The sequence below is a fragment of the Oncorhynchus nerka genome, linkage group LG11 (assembly GCF_034236695.1).
Source record: "Oncorhynchus nerka isolate Pitt River linkage group LG11, Oner_Uvic_2.0, whole genome shotgun sequence".
NCBI lineage: Eukaryota > Metazoa > Chordata > Actinopteri > Salmoniformes > Salmonidae > Oncorhynchus > Oncorhynchus nerka.
The window spans coordinates 25,956,201-25,974,600 of record NC_088406.1 but is presented as its reverse complement, the minus strand read 5'-3'; the positions used below and the strand labels follow the sequence as shown (position 1 = coordinate 25,974,600).

Sequence of the window (18,400 nt, the reverse complement as noted above, 5' to 3'; positions counted from 1 at the left end):
GATACAGTCCTATACACTGTAGATAGGGCCTGTTGTTCTGCCTGATACAGTACACTGTAGATAGGGCCTGTTGTTCTGCCTGATACAGTCCTATACACTGTAGATAGGGCCTGTTGTTCTGCCTGATACAGTCCTATACACTGTAGATAGGGCCTGTTGTTCTGCCTGATACAGTCCTATACACTGTAGATAGGGCCTGTTGTTCTGCCTGATACAGTCCTATACACTGTAGATAGGGCCTGTTGTTCTGCCTGATACAGTCCTATACACTGTAGATAGGGCCTGTTGTTCTGCCTGATACAGTCCTATACACTGTAGATAGGGCCTGTTGTTCTGCCTGATACAGTCCTATACACTGTAGATAGGGCCTGTTGTTCTGCCTGATACAGTCCTATACACTGTAGATAGGGCCTGTTGTTCTGCCTGATACAGTCCTATACACTGTAGATAGGGCCTGTTGTTCTGCCTGATACAGTCCTATACACTGTAGATAAGGCCTGTTGTTCTGGCTGATACAGTCCTATACACTGTAGATAGGGCCTGATACAGTCCTATACACTGTAGTTAGGGCCTGTTGTTCTGGCTGATACAGTCCTATACACTGTAGATAGGGCCTGTTGTTTTGCCTGATACAGTCCTATACACTGTAGATAGGGCCTGTTGTTCTGGCTGATACAGTCCTATACACTGTAGATAGGGCCTGTTGTTCTGGCTGATACAGTCCTATACACTGTAGATAGGGCCTGTTGTTCTGGCTGATACAGTCCTATACACTGTAGATAGGGCCTGTTGTTCTGCCTGATACAGTCCTATACACTGTAGATAGCGCCTGTTGTTCTGCCTGATACAGTCCTATACACTGTAGATAGGGCCTGTTGTTCTGCCTGATACAGTCCTATACACTGTAGATAGGGCCTGTTGTTCTGCCTGATACAGTCCTATACACTGTAGATAGGGCCCGTTGTTCTGGCTGATACAGTCCTATACACTGTAGATAGGGCCCGTTGTTCTGGCTGATACAGTCCTATACACTGTAGATAGGGCCCGTTGTTCTGGCTGATACAGTCCTATACACTGTAGATAGGGCCTGTTGTTCTGGCTGATACAGTCCTATACACTGTAGATATGGCCTGTTGTTCTGGCTGAATGTTGAACTTTTGTTGCTCACATATCCACAAAAATAGTTGGATTACATAATGAAAAAAGTTTGACTGCAGCATTGATGCAATAATGTTGTCGTTCTGATCGAGGCCTTAGACTGCCATTACAATGTGCCAGTGTGACCCATTCAGTCTAGAACCTCTACAGTATGTGTAAGTAAACTAGTGTTGTAGTAAGTAGGCTAGTCTAGTGTGATAACCAGTACTTATTGTAAGTACATGGCATGTTTTGTATATGTTTATGTGTGTGTTACCTACTCCTTAATAATCCTTTCTGTGTGTTCTTCCAGATGTATGGTCGCTACACACAGGAGCTGGGGGTGTATGCTAAAGAAGAGGCAGCTCGCCTGAGGGAAGAGGGGGGGCGGAGGCGCTCAGTCACAGAACGCTCACGCTCCCTGGAACTCCTTGAGTACGACAAGGGCCGCTGCGCCAAGTGTCGCAGTGAGTACCGACCAACACTGACCACTGAAGCTGACCGAGCTGTAACCAGACCGTATTCTCTGACCAGGTCTCTCTCTGTTTCTTACTGTGAAACAAGTCTCACCTTTCCCAGATACAATGTTGTTACATTTTTACTAGGGTTACACATTTTGGGGACTATTCAGAGGTGGAAACATTCCGTGGGAATTAACGGGAATATATGGGAATTACCGGGAATATATGGGAATTAATGTAAATATATGCACATTAATATTAATACCGTTTAAATGTAGATGTTTTTGCATTGGATATATTTACCATATCATATAGAGACAGAAACAAATCTTGTACCTCATCATCAGTAGATATAATTGCAAATGATAAAATCCTTCCAATAGAAAAAAATTAAATTAAATTGTTACGAATTGAACTAATTAAATGAGTTGACTCTTCACATGGGATGATTTTGCTGAACAACAAAAGGGAATATTGAATGATCCCCAATGATCCATTGCATCTCCCAAAAACATTTTCAACATACATCTGTAAAATGATAGTCTAGAAACTAAAGCTTTGGTTGTCTTCCTCTCAAATCAAATCAAACCAAAATCAAATGACATTTTATAAGTCACATGCACCAAATACAACCGGTGTAGACCTTACAGTGAAATACTTACTTACGAGCCCCTAACCAACAGTGCAGTTTCAAAAAATATGGATAAGAATAAGAGATAAAAGTAACAAGTAATTAAAGAGCCTCAGTAAAAAATAATAATATACAGTTGAAGTCGGAAGTCGGAAGTCTACATACACCTTTGCCTCATACACCTCATTACGGCACACACCTGTCACCATCGTTACGCGCACCTGCGTGTCGACTCACCTGGACTCCATCACTTCCCTGATTATCTTCCCTATATACAGTTGAAATTGGAAGTTTACATACACCTTAGCTAAAAACATTTGAACTCAGTTTTTCACAATTCCTGACATTTAATCCTAGTAAAAACTCCCTGTTTTAGGTCAGTTAGGATCACCACTTTATTGTGGAATGTGAAATGTCAGAATAATAGTAGAGAAAATGATTTATTTCAGCTTTTATTTCTTTCATCACATTCCCAGTGGGTCAGAAGTTTACATACACTCAATTAGTATTTGGTAGCATTGCCTTTAAATTGTTTAACTTGAGTCAAATGTTTCGGGTAGCCTTCCACAAGCTTCCCACAATAAGTTGGGTGAATTTTGGTCCATTCCTCCTGATTTGGAAGACCCATTTGCGACCAAGCTTTAACATTCTGACTGATGTCCACATAATTTTGCGTCCTCATGATGCCATCTATTTTGTGAAGTGCACCAGTCCTTCCTGCAGCAAAGCACCCCCACAACATGATGCTGTCACCCCCGTGCTTCACGGTTAGGATGGTGTTCTTCGGCTTGCAAGCGTCCCCCTTTTTCCTACAAACATAACGATGGTCACTATGTCCAAACAGTTCTATTTTTGTTTCATCACCAAGGACATTTTTCCAAAAAGTACGATCTTTGTCCCCATGTGCAGTTGCAAACCGTAGTCTGGCATTTTTATGACGGTATTGGAGCAGTGGCTTCTTCCTTGCTGAGCGGCCTTTCAGGTTATGTCTATATAGGACTCATTTTACTCTGGATATAGATACTTTTGTACCTGTTTAATCCAGTATCTTCACAGGGTCCTTCGCTGTTGTTCTGGGATTGATTTGCACTTTTCGCACCAAAGTACGTTCATCTCTAGGAGACAGAACGCGTCTCCTTCCTGAGCGGTATGACGGCTGCATGGTCCCATGGTGTTTATACTTGCGTACTATTGTTTGTACAGATGAACGTGATACGTTCAGGCATTTGGAAATTGGTTCCAAGGATGAACCAGACTTGTGGAGGTCTACAATTATTTTTCTGAGGTCTTGGCTGATTTCTTTTGATTTCCTCAAAGAGACACTGAGTTTGAAGTACGGCCTTGAAATACATCCACAGGTACACCTCCAATTGACTCCAAGCTGTTTAAAGGCACAGTCAACTTAGTGTATGTAAACTTCTGACCCACTGGAATTGCGATACAGTGAAATGTAAGTGAAATAATCTGTCTGTAAACAATCGTTGTAAAAATTACTTGTGTCATGCTCAAAGTAGATGTCCTAACTGACTTGCTAAAACTATAGTTTGTTAACAATAAATTTGTGGAGTGAAATGTACGTACATTTCTGACTTCAACTGTATACAGGGGGGTGCCGTACAGAGTCAATGCGCGGGGGCACCGGTTAGTTGAGGTAGTACAGTGCCTTGCGAAAGTATTCGGCCCCCCTGAACTTTGCAACCTTTTGCCACATTTCAGGCTTCAAACATAAAGATATAAAACTGTATTTTTTTGTGAAGAATCAACAACAAGTGGGACACAATCATGAAGTGGAACGACATTTATTGGATATTTCAAACTTTTTTAACAAATCAAAAACTGAAAAATTGGGCGTGCAAAATTATTCAGCCCCTTTACTTTCAGTGCAGCAAACTCTCTCCAGAAGTTCAGTGAGGATCTCTGAATGATCCAATGTTGACCTAAATGACTAATGATGATAAATACAATCCACCTGTGTGTAATCAAGTCTCCGTATAAATGCACCTGCACTGTGATAGTCTCAGAGGTCCGTTAAAATGCAGAGAGCATCATGAAGAACAAGGAACACACCAGGCAGGTCCGAGATACTGTTGTGAAGAAGTTTAAAGCCGGATTTGGATACAAAAAGATTTCCCAAGCTTTAAACATCCCAAGGAGCTCTGTGCAAGCGATAATATTGAAATGGAAGGAGTATCAGACCACTGCAAATCTACCAAGACCTGGCCGTCCCTCTAAACTTTCAGCTCATACAAGGAGAAGACTGATCAGAGATGCAGCCAAGAGGCCCATGATCACTCTGGATGAACTGCAGAGATCTACAGCTGAGGTGGGAGACTCTGTCCATAGGACAACAATCAGTCGTATATTGCACTAATCTGGCCTTTATGGAAGAGTGGCAAGAAGAAAGCCATCTCTTAAAGATATCCATAAAAAGTGTTGTTTAAAGTTTGCCACAAGCCACCTGGGAGACACACCAAACATGTGGAAGAAGGTGCTCTGGTCAGATTAAACCAAAATTGAACTTTTTGGCAACAATGCAAAACGTTATGTTTGGCGTAAAAGCAACACAGCTCATCACCCTGAACACACCATCCCCACTGTCAAACATGGTAGTGGCAGCATCATGGTTTGGGCCTGCTTTTCTTCAGCAGGGACAGGGAAGATGGTTAAAATTGATGGGGAGATGGATGGAGCCAAATACAGGACCATTCTGGAAGAAAACCTGATGGAGTCTGCAAAAGACCTGAGACTGGGACGGAGATTTGTCTTCCAACAAGACAATGATCCAAAACATAAAGCAAAATCTACAATGGAATGGTTCAAAAATAAACATATCCAGGTGTTAGAATGGCCAAGTCAAAGTCCAGACCTGAATCCAATCGAGAATCTGTGGAAAGAACTGAAAACTGCTGTTCACAAATGCTCTCCATCCAACCTCACTGAGCTCGAGCTGTTTTGCAAGGAGGAATGGGAAAAATGTCAGTCTCTCGATGTGCAAAACTGATAGAGACATACCCCAAGCGACTTACAGCTGTAATCGCAGCAAAAGGTGGCGCTACAAAGTATTAACTTAAGGGGGCTGAATAATTTTGCACGCCCAATTTTTCCGTTTTTGATATGTTAAAAAAGTTTGAAATATCCAATAAATGTCGTTCCACTTCATGATTGTGTCCCACTTGTTGTTGATTCTTCACAAAAAAATACAGTTTTATATCTTTATGTTTGAAGCCTGAAATGTGGCAAAAGGTCGCAAAGTTCAAGAGGGCTGAATAATTTCGCAAGGCACTGTATGTACATGTAGGTAGATTTAATTAAAGTGACTATGCATAGATGACATCAGAGAGTGGCAGTGGTGTGGAGAGGGGGGATGCAAACAATCAGGGTAGCCATTTGACTAGATGTTCAGGAGTCTTATGGCTTGGGGGTGGAAGCTGTTTTAGAAGCCTCTAGACTTGACGCACCACTACCACTTGCCGTGCAGTAGCAGAGAGAACAGTCTATGACTAGGGTGGCTGGAGTCTTTGACAATTTTTAGGGCCTTCCTCTGACACGCCTGCCATAGAGGTCCTGGATTGCAGGAAGCTTGGCCCCAGTGATGTACTGGGCCGTTCACACTACCCTCTGTAATGCCATGCGGTCGGAGGCCGAGCAGTTGCCATACCAGGCAGTGATGTCACCCAGTCAGGATGCTCTCGATGGTGCAGCTGTAGAACCTTTAAGGATCTGAGGACCCAAATCTTTTCAGTCTCCTGAGGGGGTATAGGTTTTGTCATTCCCGCTTCACGACTGTCATGGTGTGCTTGGAACATGTTAGATTGTTGGTGATGTGGACGCTTCAACCTGCTCCACTGCAGCCCCGTCGATGGGAATGGGGGCATGCTCGGTCCTCTTTTTCCTGTTGTCCACAATCATCTCCTTTGTCTTGATCACGTTGAGGGAGAGGTTGTTGTCCTGGCACCACACGGCCAGGTCTCTGACCTCCTCCCTATAGGCTGTCTCGTTGTTGTCGGTGATCAGGCCTACCACTGCTGTGTCATTGTCAAATTTAATGATGGTGTTGGAGTCGTGCCTGGCAGAGCAGTCATGAGTGAACAGAGAGTACAGGAGGGGGCTGAGCACGCACCCCTGAGGGGCCCTTGTGTCAATTTTCCAACCCTTGTATTGGTCAGCTTGTTGCGTGCTTTGGTGTATGTGTTACCAAACAAGGACCTGTTGCTCTCTGAGGCAGCTGATGTTGGTGGGATTTGGAGGATGATGGAGGCAACAGGGGAAAGAGCCTCAGATCCGCAAAGTCCCTTCCACCAGGTGGCTGATGAGACATGTTGGCACGACTGCCATATTGCATCTCCATCCCAAAGCCCTTGCTTGGAAGTGTACTTCGCCAGACTGCCAACCAGGCCAAGGTGGTGAGACACGGTAGTGATGACACCATAGGCCTTTCTGATCTCTGCACCAGACAGGATGCTCTTGCCAGCATACTTGGGGTCCAACATGTACACTGCAGTGTGAATGGGCTTCAGGAAGAAGTCTTCATGCTTTTTGATGTATTTCAGAACTGTAGTTTCCTCTGCTTGGAGCAACAGTGAAGTGGGCAGGGCAGTACAGATTTATTCTCTTACATCTGCAAGCAGATTCTGAACATCAGACAGGATGGCATTGTCTCCCTCAATCCGTGCAATGGCTACTGCTATAGGTTTCAGGAATTTCAGGCTGCTTACCACTCTATTCCAAAATACATCATCCAGGAGGATCCTCTTGATGGGTCTGTCCATATCAGCAGACTGATTAGTAATTTCTTGGAGAGACTCCTTCCCCTCCAGGAGACTGTCAAACATGATGACAACACAACTCCAACAAGGTGTTGCTGGGCAGCTTCAATGTGGTGCTTTTATTCTTTTCACTTTGCTTGGTGAGGTAGAGTGCTGCTATAACTTGACCCTTCACATACCTAACCATTTCCTTGGCTCTTTTGTAGAGTGTTTTCAGTGTCATGATGTCCTTGAGGAGCAGATTCAGTGCATGAGCAGCACAGCCAATGGGTGTGATGTGAGGGTAGGACTCCTCCACTTTAGACCAAGCAGCCTTCATGTTCGCAACATTTTCTGTCACAAGTGCAAATACCGTCTGTGGTCCAAGGTCGTTGATGACTGCCTTCAGCTCATCTGCAATGTAGAGACCAATGTGTCTGTTGTCCCTTGTGTCTGTGCTCTTGTATAATACTGGTTGAGGGCAGGAGATGATGTAGTTAATTATTCCTTGCCCACGAACATTCGACCACCCATCAGAGATAATTGCAATGAAGTCTGCTTTCTTAATGATTTGCTTGACCTTCACTTGAACTCTGTTGAACTTTGCATCCAGCAAATGAGTAGATAAAGCATGTCTGGTTGGAGGGGTGTATGCTGGGCGAAGAACATTCAGAAATCTCTTCCAATACACATTGCCTGTGAGCATCAGAGGTGAACCAGTTGCATACACAGCTCAAGCAAGACATTCATCTGCATTTCTCTGACTACGTTCCTCCAATGAGTCAAAACAAATTTTGATTCCAGAAGGACCATGAGATGTTGCTATTTCACCTCGAATAGAAGTAGAGTTGGCTTATTGTGAGAGCTGAGCGAACTTTATGCACTTGGTCAGATGATTCTGCATCTTTGTTGTATTCTTCACTTATGATTTGGCACAGTATTTGCAAATGTACACAGCTTTTCCTTCTACATTAGCTACAGTGAAATGTCCACACATCAGACAGTGCCTGTGGCATTTTTTTTTTAATGGTTAAAAAAAAACAAATATAATTCCATGTACAGATTAATGGTTAAGCAGTTAGATTAAACAACTTCTTTGTAAGATAACTGTTTTAAAATGAAACATGTATGAAACAGCTGAATTAACACTCCTCAGTTAGAAGGCTCAAGCAAGCTAAAATCCACATGGTAGCAAAAACTAACTAGCAGAAATGGTTAAGAAGTTAGAAATGATTTAAACGCACTACTCTCTAGGCACCCAGTATTGTAATCCAAATGTACCATGTAGTCCTTTGCTCAGACAGTGTAGTAGTGTGGGCTCAATAGCATCTCATTAGTGTGCAAGATCTTGAGAATCAGCTGTACATGTGATGGAAGAGTACACTGTGCATGCAGAGGGTTGCATTTCCATTGAATTGGGGATAATTTAACCAAAATATGCCACAAGACCTATAATTGCCTTATGTGTATCCCACAAAAAAGGTTCACTGTTATAATCTGATGTTTTTTATTAATTTAAGCAAAATTCTTAAAATTCCCGGGTTTAACTTCCCATGGGAAATTTCTGTGAATTTACCGGAAAGATCCGACTGTTTGCAACCCTAATTGTTACCAACAAAAGACAACTGGAGAGCATTGTAAGAAGGGATTTGAGGAAAGAGTTTTGGAGTGCTTTTGCAGTCAGTGTATGAATGTACATGTGTGTTTGCATGTATGTGTGTGTGTGAGTGTGTGTGTGAGTGTGTGTGTGAGTGTGTGTGTGTGTGTGTGTGTGTGTGTGTGTGTGTGTGTGTGTGTGTACTGTTGATGGTGATAATAGTGGTTGTGTTTGGGTGACTGAAAGGGACATCTCCACTGTGTACAAGGACACTCTTTGTACTGGGACACCAAACAAGACGCCACAACAGTCTAAATGCTACAAGGGGTTTAACCGGGGGTCCGCGGAGGTACTGCAGGGGGTCTAGAAAGAAATGACACTACCAGTAAAACGTTTGGACACACCTATTCATTCAAGGGTTTTTCTTTACTTTTACTATTTTCTACATTGTAGAATAATAGTGAAAATATCAAAACTATGAAATAACACATATGGAATCATGTAACCAAATAAAAGTGTTAAACAAATCAAAATATATTTTGAGATTCTTCAAAGTAGCCACCCTTTGCCTTGATGACAGCTTTGCACACTGTGTTTTGGTTAACTTTCTAGCTAATAGGCTATGTCAGAGTTTACATTTCCTCTTCCAATTATAATGTAGGGAATTCAAAATAATGTAAAACTATCTACCAAATATATTAATCTCTGTGTCCCTGGTCAAGAAAAGGTTGAAGACCCCTGTAGGGCTGGGTGATATATCAAATTCATTTCAATGTACTGTATGTTTTAGCGCGAATTTCGAAATGCCTGTATCGCCAGAATCAAGGTTTATTTCTTCTGTTTTTATGAGAGTTTGTCCGTTTGTTCTCATGTTGTCTTTCTGGTCGGTTTCCTTTCCTCCTTCTGGGCTGGGTGCACCTTCCCACTCATACACCAAGTCCCTCCCCTTGCTGACATTTACAACAATGAACAAGAAAGACCACTTCTTTCTCTCTGACAAGCAGTTTAACCTCGCTATTTGCATTTGAGGTTTGGTCCATCAGAATTGGTCATATGAACACTGAAACACATTGAGACATTATTTTACTGTAATAGAAGACTTAACCTGTCTAACCATAACCGTTTTGTGTATCAACTCCCAAAATGTACAGAGAGCAGACCCTACTAAAGTGAGAGTATCGATGACAGTACCGCTAGCAGCATTTTAGCCACAGACTTATGTGCCAACTGTCTAGTCTGTGTTTTATAAATGTGCAATGAGCATAAAAATATGCATTTATATAATTAATTGGCATTTCAATCTGAGAAAAAAGCTTATTCTTATCCAGGTAGGCCACTTGATTTCAACATCTAAGCAAAGAGGACAGGTTAGTATGGTGTTTAAACAGTTGGAGACAGACAGGGTGTGTGCATAACAGTTCAACAGTTCTACCTTGTTAGCTAGCTAATGGATCCAAGTTGGCTAGACTTGAATATAAAGATTAGCTGGGTATTTCACTTGCACGTGGGCTTGTGCCTGAGATTGTTTGAGACCTGTGTTCATTTTCTATAATGCCTGCAACAAGAAGTTGGTCATTATTAGTGGGGATGTGCCTTGTGAATGGTTCTGGTAAATTTGTTTACAAAAAGGCAATTTTCATAGACTGGCATGAAAACTAGATCAGTGATTGTTGCAACAAAAGCAGGTTAAACTATTTTGAAAGATAATGACATTATTAGTGAGTGAGTCTTATGGTAGTGGAAGACTTTAGCCTTTGTACAGTATAATTTCACAAGCACTGAATTCATTAGCTTATTGATGACTGTTTTGAAATGCAGTGTATTGATTTTTAATTGTGCAACAAAGCTTGTTTGGAGAAAACATAGAAACAAATGGAGATATACACTGAGTGTACAAAACATTATGAACTAATCTTTCCATGACATAGACTGACCAGGTGAATCCAGGTGAAGGCTATGATCCCTTGCTGATGTCACTTGTTAAATCCACTTCAATCAGCGTAGATGAAGGGGAGGAGATTAAAGAAGGACTTTTAAGCCTTGAGACAATTGAGGCATTATGTATGTGCGCCATTCAGAGGAATGGGCAAGACAAAATATTTAATTGCCTTTGAACAGGGTATGGTAGTAGGTGCCAGGCACACCAGTTTGTGTCAAGAACTGCAACGCTGCTGGGGTTTTCACGCTCTACAGTTTCCCGTGTGTATCAAGAATGGTCCATCACCCAAAGGACATCCATCCAACTTAACACAACTGTGGGAAGCATTGGAGTCAACATGGGCCAGCATCCCTGTGGAATGCTTTCAACACCCTGTAGAGTCCATGCCCCAATGAATTGAGGCTTTTCTGAGGGCAAAAGGGATCAACTCAATATTAGGATGAAGTTCTTAATGTTTTGTGCATGCAGTGCATACTGTGAATGAGTCATAAGTTAGATTTATAGGCCATATCGCCCAGCCATAGACCCCTGCTACAAGGGATTAGGTGTCACATGTTACATTTTTTCCAGGTGATACATCTGTGACATTCAAATGCAGTACATGTCTTTGGACAATCAGGTGTGTCTTGTGCATGTTCATGAGCTCAGGACTAATAGAGCAGGGCAGTTGACATGGAAATATTTGTTTACACTACACACATTACCAAAACAGCAGAAAACTCGTATTTGTGTATGTCAGAGTTCAGTCCCATATCCCAGCTCATAACATGTGAATGGAGGGCCCTCTACTGTTAATACCTGCTCATTGCAATTTGTTTCCCTGCTCACTTCTGCAGCTGTGTGTGTGTGTGTGTGTGTGTGTGTGTGTGTGTGTGTGTGTGTGTGTGTGTGTGTGTGTGTGTGTGTGTGTGTGTGTGTGTGTGTGTGTAAGGCTGAACATCTGAAATACTGCAAGAGAAGTTGAGGAAGGTGTGTGTGTGCGGGTGTGCGTGCTTCTCAGCTCCCATCTCAGTGATTAGTTCCCTGTGTTGTGGCTGCATAGTGTTGACTCAGCCATAGCTATCTCTCACCCTCCCTTCAATCTCACACCCCTCTGTTTTGATCGGGGACATGATGCAACTGATGAATTCTTCATTCCCAGTTAACACCAGATATCTTCCATGTAGACTCTGACTTTTCCCCTGGAATGACAATAAGGGAACACACACACACACACACACACACACACACACACTGCTCTGTTCTGTGATGGAGGTAGGTGGTTTGTTCTGTCATTGTGTGTCAACACTCCACTCTAGCGCGACAAAAGACACCTCTGCCTAGCTCGGCAGAATCTCTGTTTTCATTATTGCTCGCGTTCTCACAAGAACACATACACGCACACACACTTTCTTTCTAGGATACACACACTCTCTCTTCCACACACAAACGCACGCACACACACACACACACACACACACACACACACACACACACACACACACACACACGGATATAGATGTTGCTCATTGATTTCCTCCTGGTAAATTAAGCTGAATGTTGTAGCAGTGTCTCTCCCCTCATCACACTGTTCCAGCCTAGTGCTCCTGGGAGGCATGTGTGTGTGTTGATGAGCTGCAGTGACGGGCCACTGTCTATGCGACAGCTCTATACTACAGATAGACAATTACACACACCGAGGCTATCTAGGGGAGAACGTTTGGTAATGACGTTTGCAGAACAATGCAGCATGGATCATTTCTTCAAATGAGCATTATTTCAAGAGCACACTGAACCCCAGTCAATCAGATGTTACTTCTACATGGCACATTTTACAAGTACATTCTATCGCAAAGGGAGTCTTGCTATAATAAATAATAACTGTAGTGGAAGGGTTGCTATTGCATGGATATCCCAGCAGGGGGCAGAGTTGAGCTATAGAACCAGAGATAAAGAGCAGGAGGATGGAGAGAGGAACTTATGTTTGAAAAAGAGAAACAGAGGGAGAGTGAGGCTGAAATATATAGGCTGGTTCTGTGTTACGTTACGTTACGAGCAATACAGGGTGAAATCTCAACCACAGAGGTTTGGTTACGGTCGCTAGGTTTGCTATTACGGTTGCTATTCTCTGGGTTTCTCTCTTTTGACATTATTAGGATAATTTGATAGTTTGATTTTGTCTTATTTGAATGTTTTACTAATAAAAAGTTCACAACAGATTTAATTCCGTTCATTATTTTATGACATTTTGGAGATGTAATGAAAAGCGACAAGTTCGAGGTCATCCACTCCAGACTGAGGTTAAGAGAGGGAGATATTTTAATAGTGGTTACACAAGTATGTTCGGTGCACACTTTTGTGTGTGTGTGTGTGTGTGTGTGAAATATTCAGAGACGAGTCCACTGGACTAACCTTCACAACACACACACACGGAGGAGAGTCAGAAACCTTCACTCTCTTTCACACACACACACAGGCAGATATTTTCCTGGTGGAACACTCGGGACCCCATGCTGGGGGGTTTGGAAGGAGGGGGTCACAGGGATCTGTAGCCCAGTGTGTGTGTGTGGGGGGGGGTGACAGGCCTCAGGGTGCTGTCACTCACTCCTGCTGCTGCTATTGATGTAACATGTCCCCAAGAGGGTACATCATGCTACGACACACACACACACCATCTGCAGCTGTTTTTCTCAGAGGAATGACACTGTGACAGTCTCTTTCCCACTGTTCTGTCTTTCTCTACACATCTCCATCTCTCCTCTCCCCCCCTCTCTCAATTCAAATTCAAGGGGCTTTATTGGCATGGGAAACATACAGTACCAGTCAAAAGTTTGGACACACCTACTCATTCAAGGGTTTTTCTTTATTTTGTCAATATTCTACATTGTAGAGTAATAGTGAAGACATCAAAACTATGAAATAACACATATAGAATCGTGTAGTAACCAAAAAAGTGTTAAACATATCAAAATATTGTCACGTTCTGACCATAGTTCTGGTATTTTATTCTTTGTTTTAGTCTGGTCAGGGCGTGAGTTGGGGTTGGCAGTCTATGTTAGTTTTTCTATGATTTTCTATTTCTGTGTTTGGCCTGATATGGTTCTCAATCAGAGGCAGCTGTCAATCGTTGTCCCTGTATGAGAACCATATTTAGGTAGCCTGTGTTCTATTGTGTTTTGTGGGTGGTTATTTTCAGTCTTTGTGTGTCTGCACCAGACAGAACTGGTCCGGTTGTTTTTGTTATTCAGTGTTCAGTTTTGATTTATTAAATAAGATGACCACTAACCACGCTGCGTTTTGGTCCTCTCCTTCTTCCACCCAAGACAGCCGTTACAAAATATATTTTACATTTGAGATTCTTCAAAGTATCCACCCTTTGCCATGACTACAGATTTTCAAACTCTTGGCATTCTCTCAACCAGCTTCATGAGGTAGTCACCTGGTATGCATTTCAATTAACAGGTGTGCCTTGTTAAAAGCTAATTTGTGGAATTGATTTTCTTCTTAACCTGTTGCGACGAGCCATCCGGGATCGTGAATACAGCCTCAAGCTCATTACCATAACGCAACGTTAACCTCTTCCTCCTACCCTCTACTTTTTTGAACATTCTGTTAAAAATCGCACAACAATTCAGCGCCCTGCTACTCATGCCAGGAATATGGTACGTTCATATGATTAGAATGTGTGGATAGAAAACACTCAGACGTTTCTAAAACTGGTTAAATCACGACTGTGGCTATAACATAACGTGCGTTACATCGGAAAGCGCAGGAAAACCTGATCACAGAAAATGGAAATAAATATCCTTGCGCCACTTCCAGCAATTGTTCACAGTGAACCGAATTACATAAGACCGAGGTTTCAACTCCCAACGCATCCCCATGTTGTCTAGAGTCTTGTGAATTGAATCAGCTTTGATTCTTGGTTGAACCGAATCAAGGGAACCACTTACCTCCAGTCTCCGCCCAGATCATTTGGAAGAGCTCTCTCCTGAAATGTTTTCCAAGACGACAGCTAATGATTTTTACATCGCATCCTGATGAATTTTATCGCGTATTAACGTGTACTAATACCTAAAGTTGCATTACAAAAGTATTTCGAAGTGTTTTGTGAAAGTTTATCGTCGACTTTTTGAATTTTAAAAAATTACGTTACGTTATGAAACGCTCTTTTTTTTCCGTTGATCACACAGTCTACATATAATGATATCTAGGCTAAATATGGACCGATTTAATCGGAAAAAAAAGACCCAATAGTGATTATGGGACATCTAGGAGTGCCAACAAAGAAGATGGTCAAAGGTAATGAATGTTTTCTATTTTATTGTGCGGTTTGTGTAACGCCGAAATGCTAATTATTTTGTTTACGTCCCCTGCGGGTCTTTTGTGGTGTTACATGCTATCAGATAATAGCTTCTCATGCTTTCGCCGAAAAGCATTTTAAAAATCTGACTTGTTGCCTGGATTCACAACGAGTGTAGCTTTAATTCAATACCCTGCATGTGTATTTTAATGAACGTTTGAGTTTTAACTAATACTATTAGCATTTAGCGTAGCGCATTTGCATTTCCAGAGCTCTAGTTGGGACGCAAGCGTCCCGAATAGAGGCAAGAGGTTAACTATTCATGAAAATCGCAAATGAAATGAAATCAATATGCTAGCTCTCAAGCTTAGATTTTTGTTAACAACACTGTCATCTCAGATTTTCAAAATATGCTTCTCAACCATTGCAAAACAAGCATTTGTGTAACACTATTGATAGCTAGCGTAGCATTTAGCGTAGCATTTAGCGTTAGCATTCAGCAGGCAACATTTTCACAAAAACCAGAAAAACATTCAAATAAAATCATTTACCTTTGAAGAACAGATGTTTTCAATGAGGAGACTCTCAGTTAGATAGCAAATGTTCAGTTTTTACAAAAATATTATTTGTTTAGAACAAATCGCTTCGTTTTCTGCGTCACGTTTAGCTACGAAAGAAACCTGTATCCAGGATTGTGTAAATCTATCCGCAAGCTCATTAGCATAACGCAACGTTAACTATTCATGAAAATAGCAAATGAAATGAAATAAATCTATTTGCTCTCAAGCTTAGCCTTTTGTTAACAACACTGTCATCTCAGATTTTCAAAAATATGCTTCTCAACCATTGCAAAACAAGCATTTGTGTAACACTATTGATAGCCTAGCATAGTATTATGCCTGACATTCAGCAAGCAACATTTTCACAAAAACCAGAAAAACATTCAAATAAAATAATTTACCTTTGAAGAACTTCAGATGTTTTCAATGAGGAGACTCTCAGTTATATAGCAAATGTTCAGTTTTTACAAAAATATTATTTGTTTAGGACAAATCGCTCCGTTTTCTGCGTCACGTTTAGCTACGAAAGAAACCTGTATCCAGGATTGTGTAAATCTATCCGCAAGCTCATTAGCATAACGCAACGTTAACATTCATGAAAATCGCAAATGAAATGAAATAAATCTATTTGCTCTCAAGCTTAGCCTTTTGTTAACAACACTGTCATCTCGGATTTTCAAAAATATGCTTCTCAACCATTGCAAAACAAGCATTTGTGTAACACTATTGATAGCCTAGCATAGTATTATGCCTGACATTCAGCAAGCAACATTTTCACAAAAAACAGAAAAACATTCAAATAAAATACCTTTGAAGAACTTCAGATGTTTTCAATGAGGAGACTCTCAGTTAGATAGCAAATGTTCAGTTTTTACAAAAATATTATTTGTGTTGACAAATCGGCTCCGTTTTCTTCATCACATTTGGGTAAGAACAAAAAAAAAATATATATATATATATATATATATATATATTAAGTCATTAAAACGCAAACTTTTTTCCAAATTAACTCCATAATATCGACAGAAACATGGCAAACGATGTTTAGAATCAATTCTCAAGGTGTTTTTCACATATCTATCGATGATAAATCCTTCGTGGCAGGTGACTTTCTCTTCTGAAGAAATGGAACGCACATGGACCTAGAGATTACGCAATAATTTTGACACAGGACACCGGGCGGACCCCTGGTAAATGTAGTCTCTTATGGTCAATCTTCCAATGATATGCCTACAAATATGTCACAATGCTGCAGACATCTTGGACGAACGGCAGAGAGCATAAGCTCGTTCACGGCACATTCACAGCCATATAAGGAGACGATAGAAAAACAGAGCTTCAAAAATTCTGCTCATTTCCTGTTTGAGTTTCCTCTTGGTTTCCTCTTGAGTTCCGTGGCACTCACAGATAATATCTTTGCAGTTTTGAAAACGTCAGAGTGTTTTCTTTCCAAAGCTGCCAATTATATGCATAGTTGAGCATCTTTTCGTGACAAAATATTGCGCTTAAAACGGGCACGTTTTTTTTATCCAATAATGACATAGCGCCCCCATAGGTTGAAGAGGTTAATGCATTTGAGCCAATCAGTTGTGTTGTGACAAGGTAGGATTGATAGACAGGAGATATCCCTATTTGGTAAAAGTTTAAGTCCATATTATGGCAAGAACAGCTCAAATAAGCAAAGATAAACAACGGTCCATCATTACTTTAAGACACGAAGGTCAATCAATGCGTAACATTTCAAGAACTGTGAAAGTTTCTTCAAGTGAAGTCGCAAAAACCATCAAGCGCTATGATGAAACTGGCTCTCATGAGGACGGCCACAGGAAATAATGACCCAAAACACACCTCCAGGCTGTGTAAAGGCTATTTGACCAAGAAGGGGAGTGATGGAGTGCTGCATTAGATGACTTGGCCTCCACAATCATCTGACCACAACCCAATTGAAATGGTTAGGGATGAGTTGGACTGTAGAGTGAACAAAAAGCAGCCAACAAGTGCTCAGCATATGTGGGAACTCCTGAAAGACTGTTAGAAAAGCATTTCAGGTGAAGCTGGTTGAGAGAATGCCAAGAGTGTGCAAAGCTGACATTGAGGCAAAGGGTGGCTACTTTGAAGAATCTCAAATATAAAATATATATTTGTTTAACACTTTTGTGGTTACTACATTATTCCATGTGTTATTTCATAGTTTTGATGTCTTCACTATCATTCTACCATGTAGAAAATAGTAAAAATCATGAAAAACCCTTGAATGAGTCGGTATGTCCAAACTTTTGACTGGTACTGTATGTTTACATTGCAAAAGCAAGTGAAATAGATAATAAACAAAAGTGAAATAAACAATAAACAATGAACAGTAAACATTATACTCACAAAAGTTCCAAAACAATAAAGATATTTTAGCTGTCATATTACATATATATAGAGTGTTGTAACTATGTGCAAATAGGGAAAATAAATAAACATAAATATGGGTTGTATTTTCAATGGTGTTTGTTCTTCATTGGTTGCCCTTTTCTTGTGGCAACAGTTCACAAATCTTGCGGCTGTGATAGCACACCGTGGTCTCTCTCTCTCTGCCCCATCTCGCTCTTGCTCTTCTCGCCCTTACTCTCCCCACTATCTCTCTCTCCCCACTTTCTCTCTCACTCTCTCCCCCCTCTCTCTCCCCTCTCTTTTTCTCTCCCTCTTTCTCTCCCCCTCCCTCTCTCTCTGCCCCCCGTCTCTCTCACACTCCGTCTCCTTCTCTCTCACTCCTCTCCCCTGCCCTTTCTTTCCCCTTCTCTCTCTCGGACCCTCTCCCTTGCTCTCACCCCCTTCTCTTCCTCCTCTCTCTCTCCCTTCTCTCCCTTCTCCTCTCTCTCTCTCTCTCTCTCTCTCTCTCTCTCTCTCTTTCTTTCTTTCTCTCTCTCCCCTATCTCTCTATCTGCCCCTCCCCCTCTATCCCACTCTCCCCTCTCTCCCCTCTCTCTCCCACTTTCGCTCTCTCGCTCTCACCCCCTTTTGCTCTCTCCCTTTTGCTCTCGCTCTCTCTCCCCCTTTCAC

The 18,400-nt window shown here is 41.6% G+C and overlaps 1 protein-coding gene across 5 annotated transcripts in view; it reads left to right on the top strand.

Annotated features, from left to right (window-relative positions):
• Positions 1–18,400, top strand: part of LOC115117173 (chloride channel protein 2-like) — a 223,932-nt gene that overhangs the window by 58,046 nt on the left and 147,486 nt on the right. For all 5 annotated transcript variants that reach the window (XM_065024329.1, XM_065024332.1, XM_065024330.1 and 2 more), the window contains exon 2: positions 1,451–1,604. In XM_065024329.1, the coding sequence (XP_064880401.1) occupies positions 1,451–1,604 (154 nt within the window). The remainder of the gene's footprint in view (positions 1–1,450; positions 1,605–18,400) is intronic.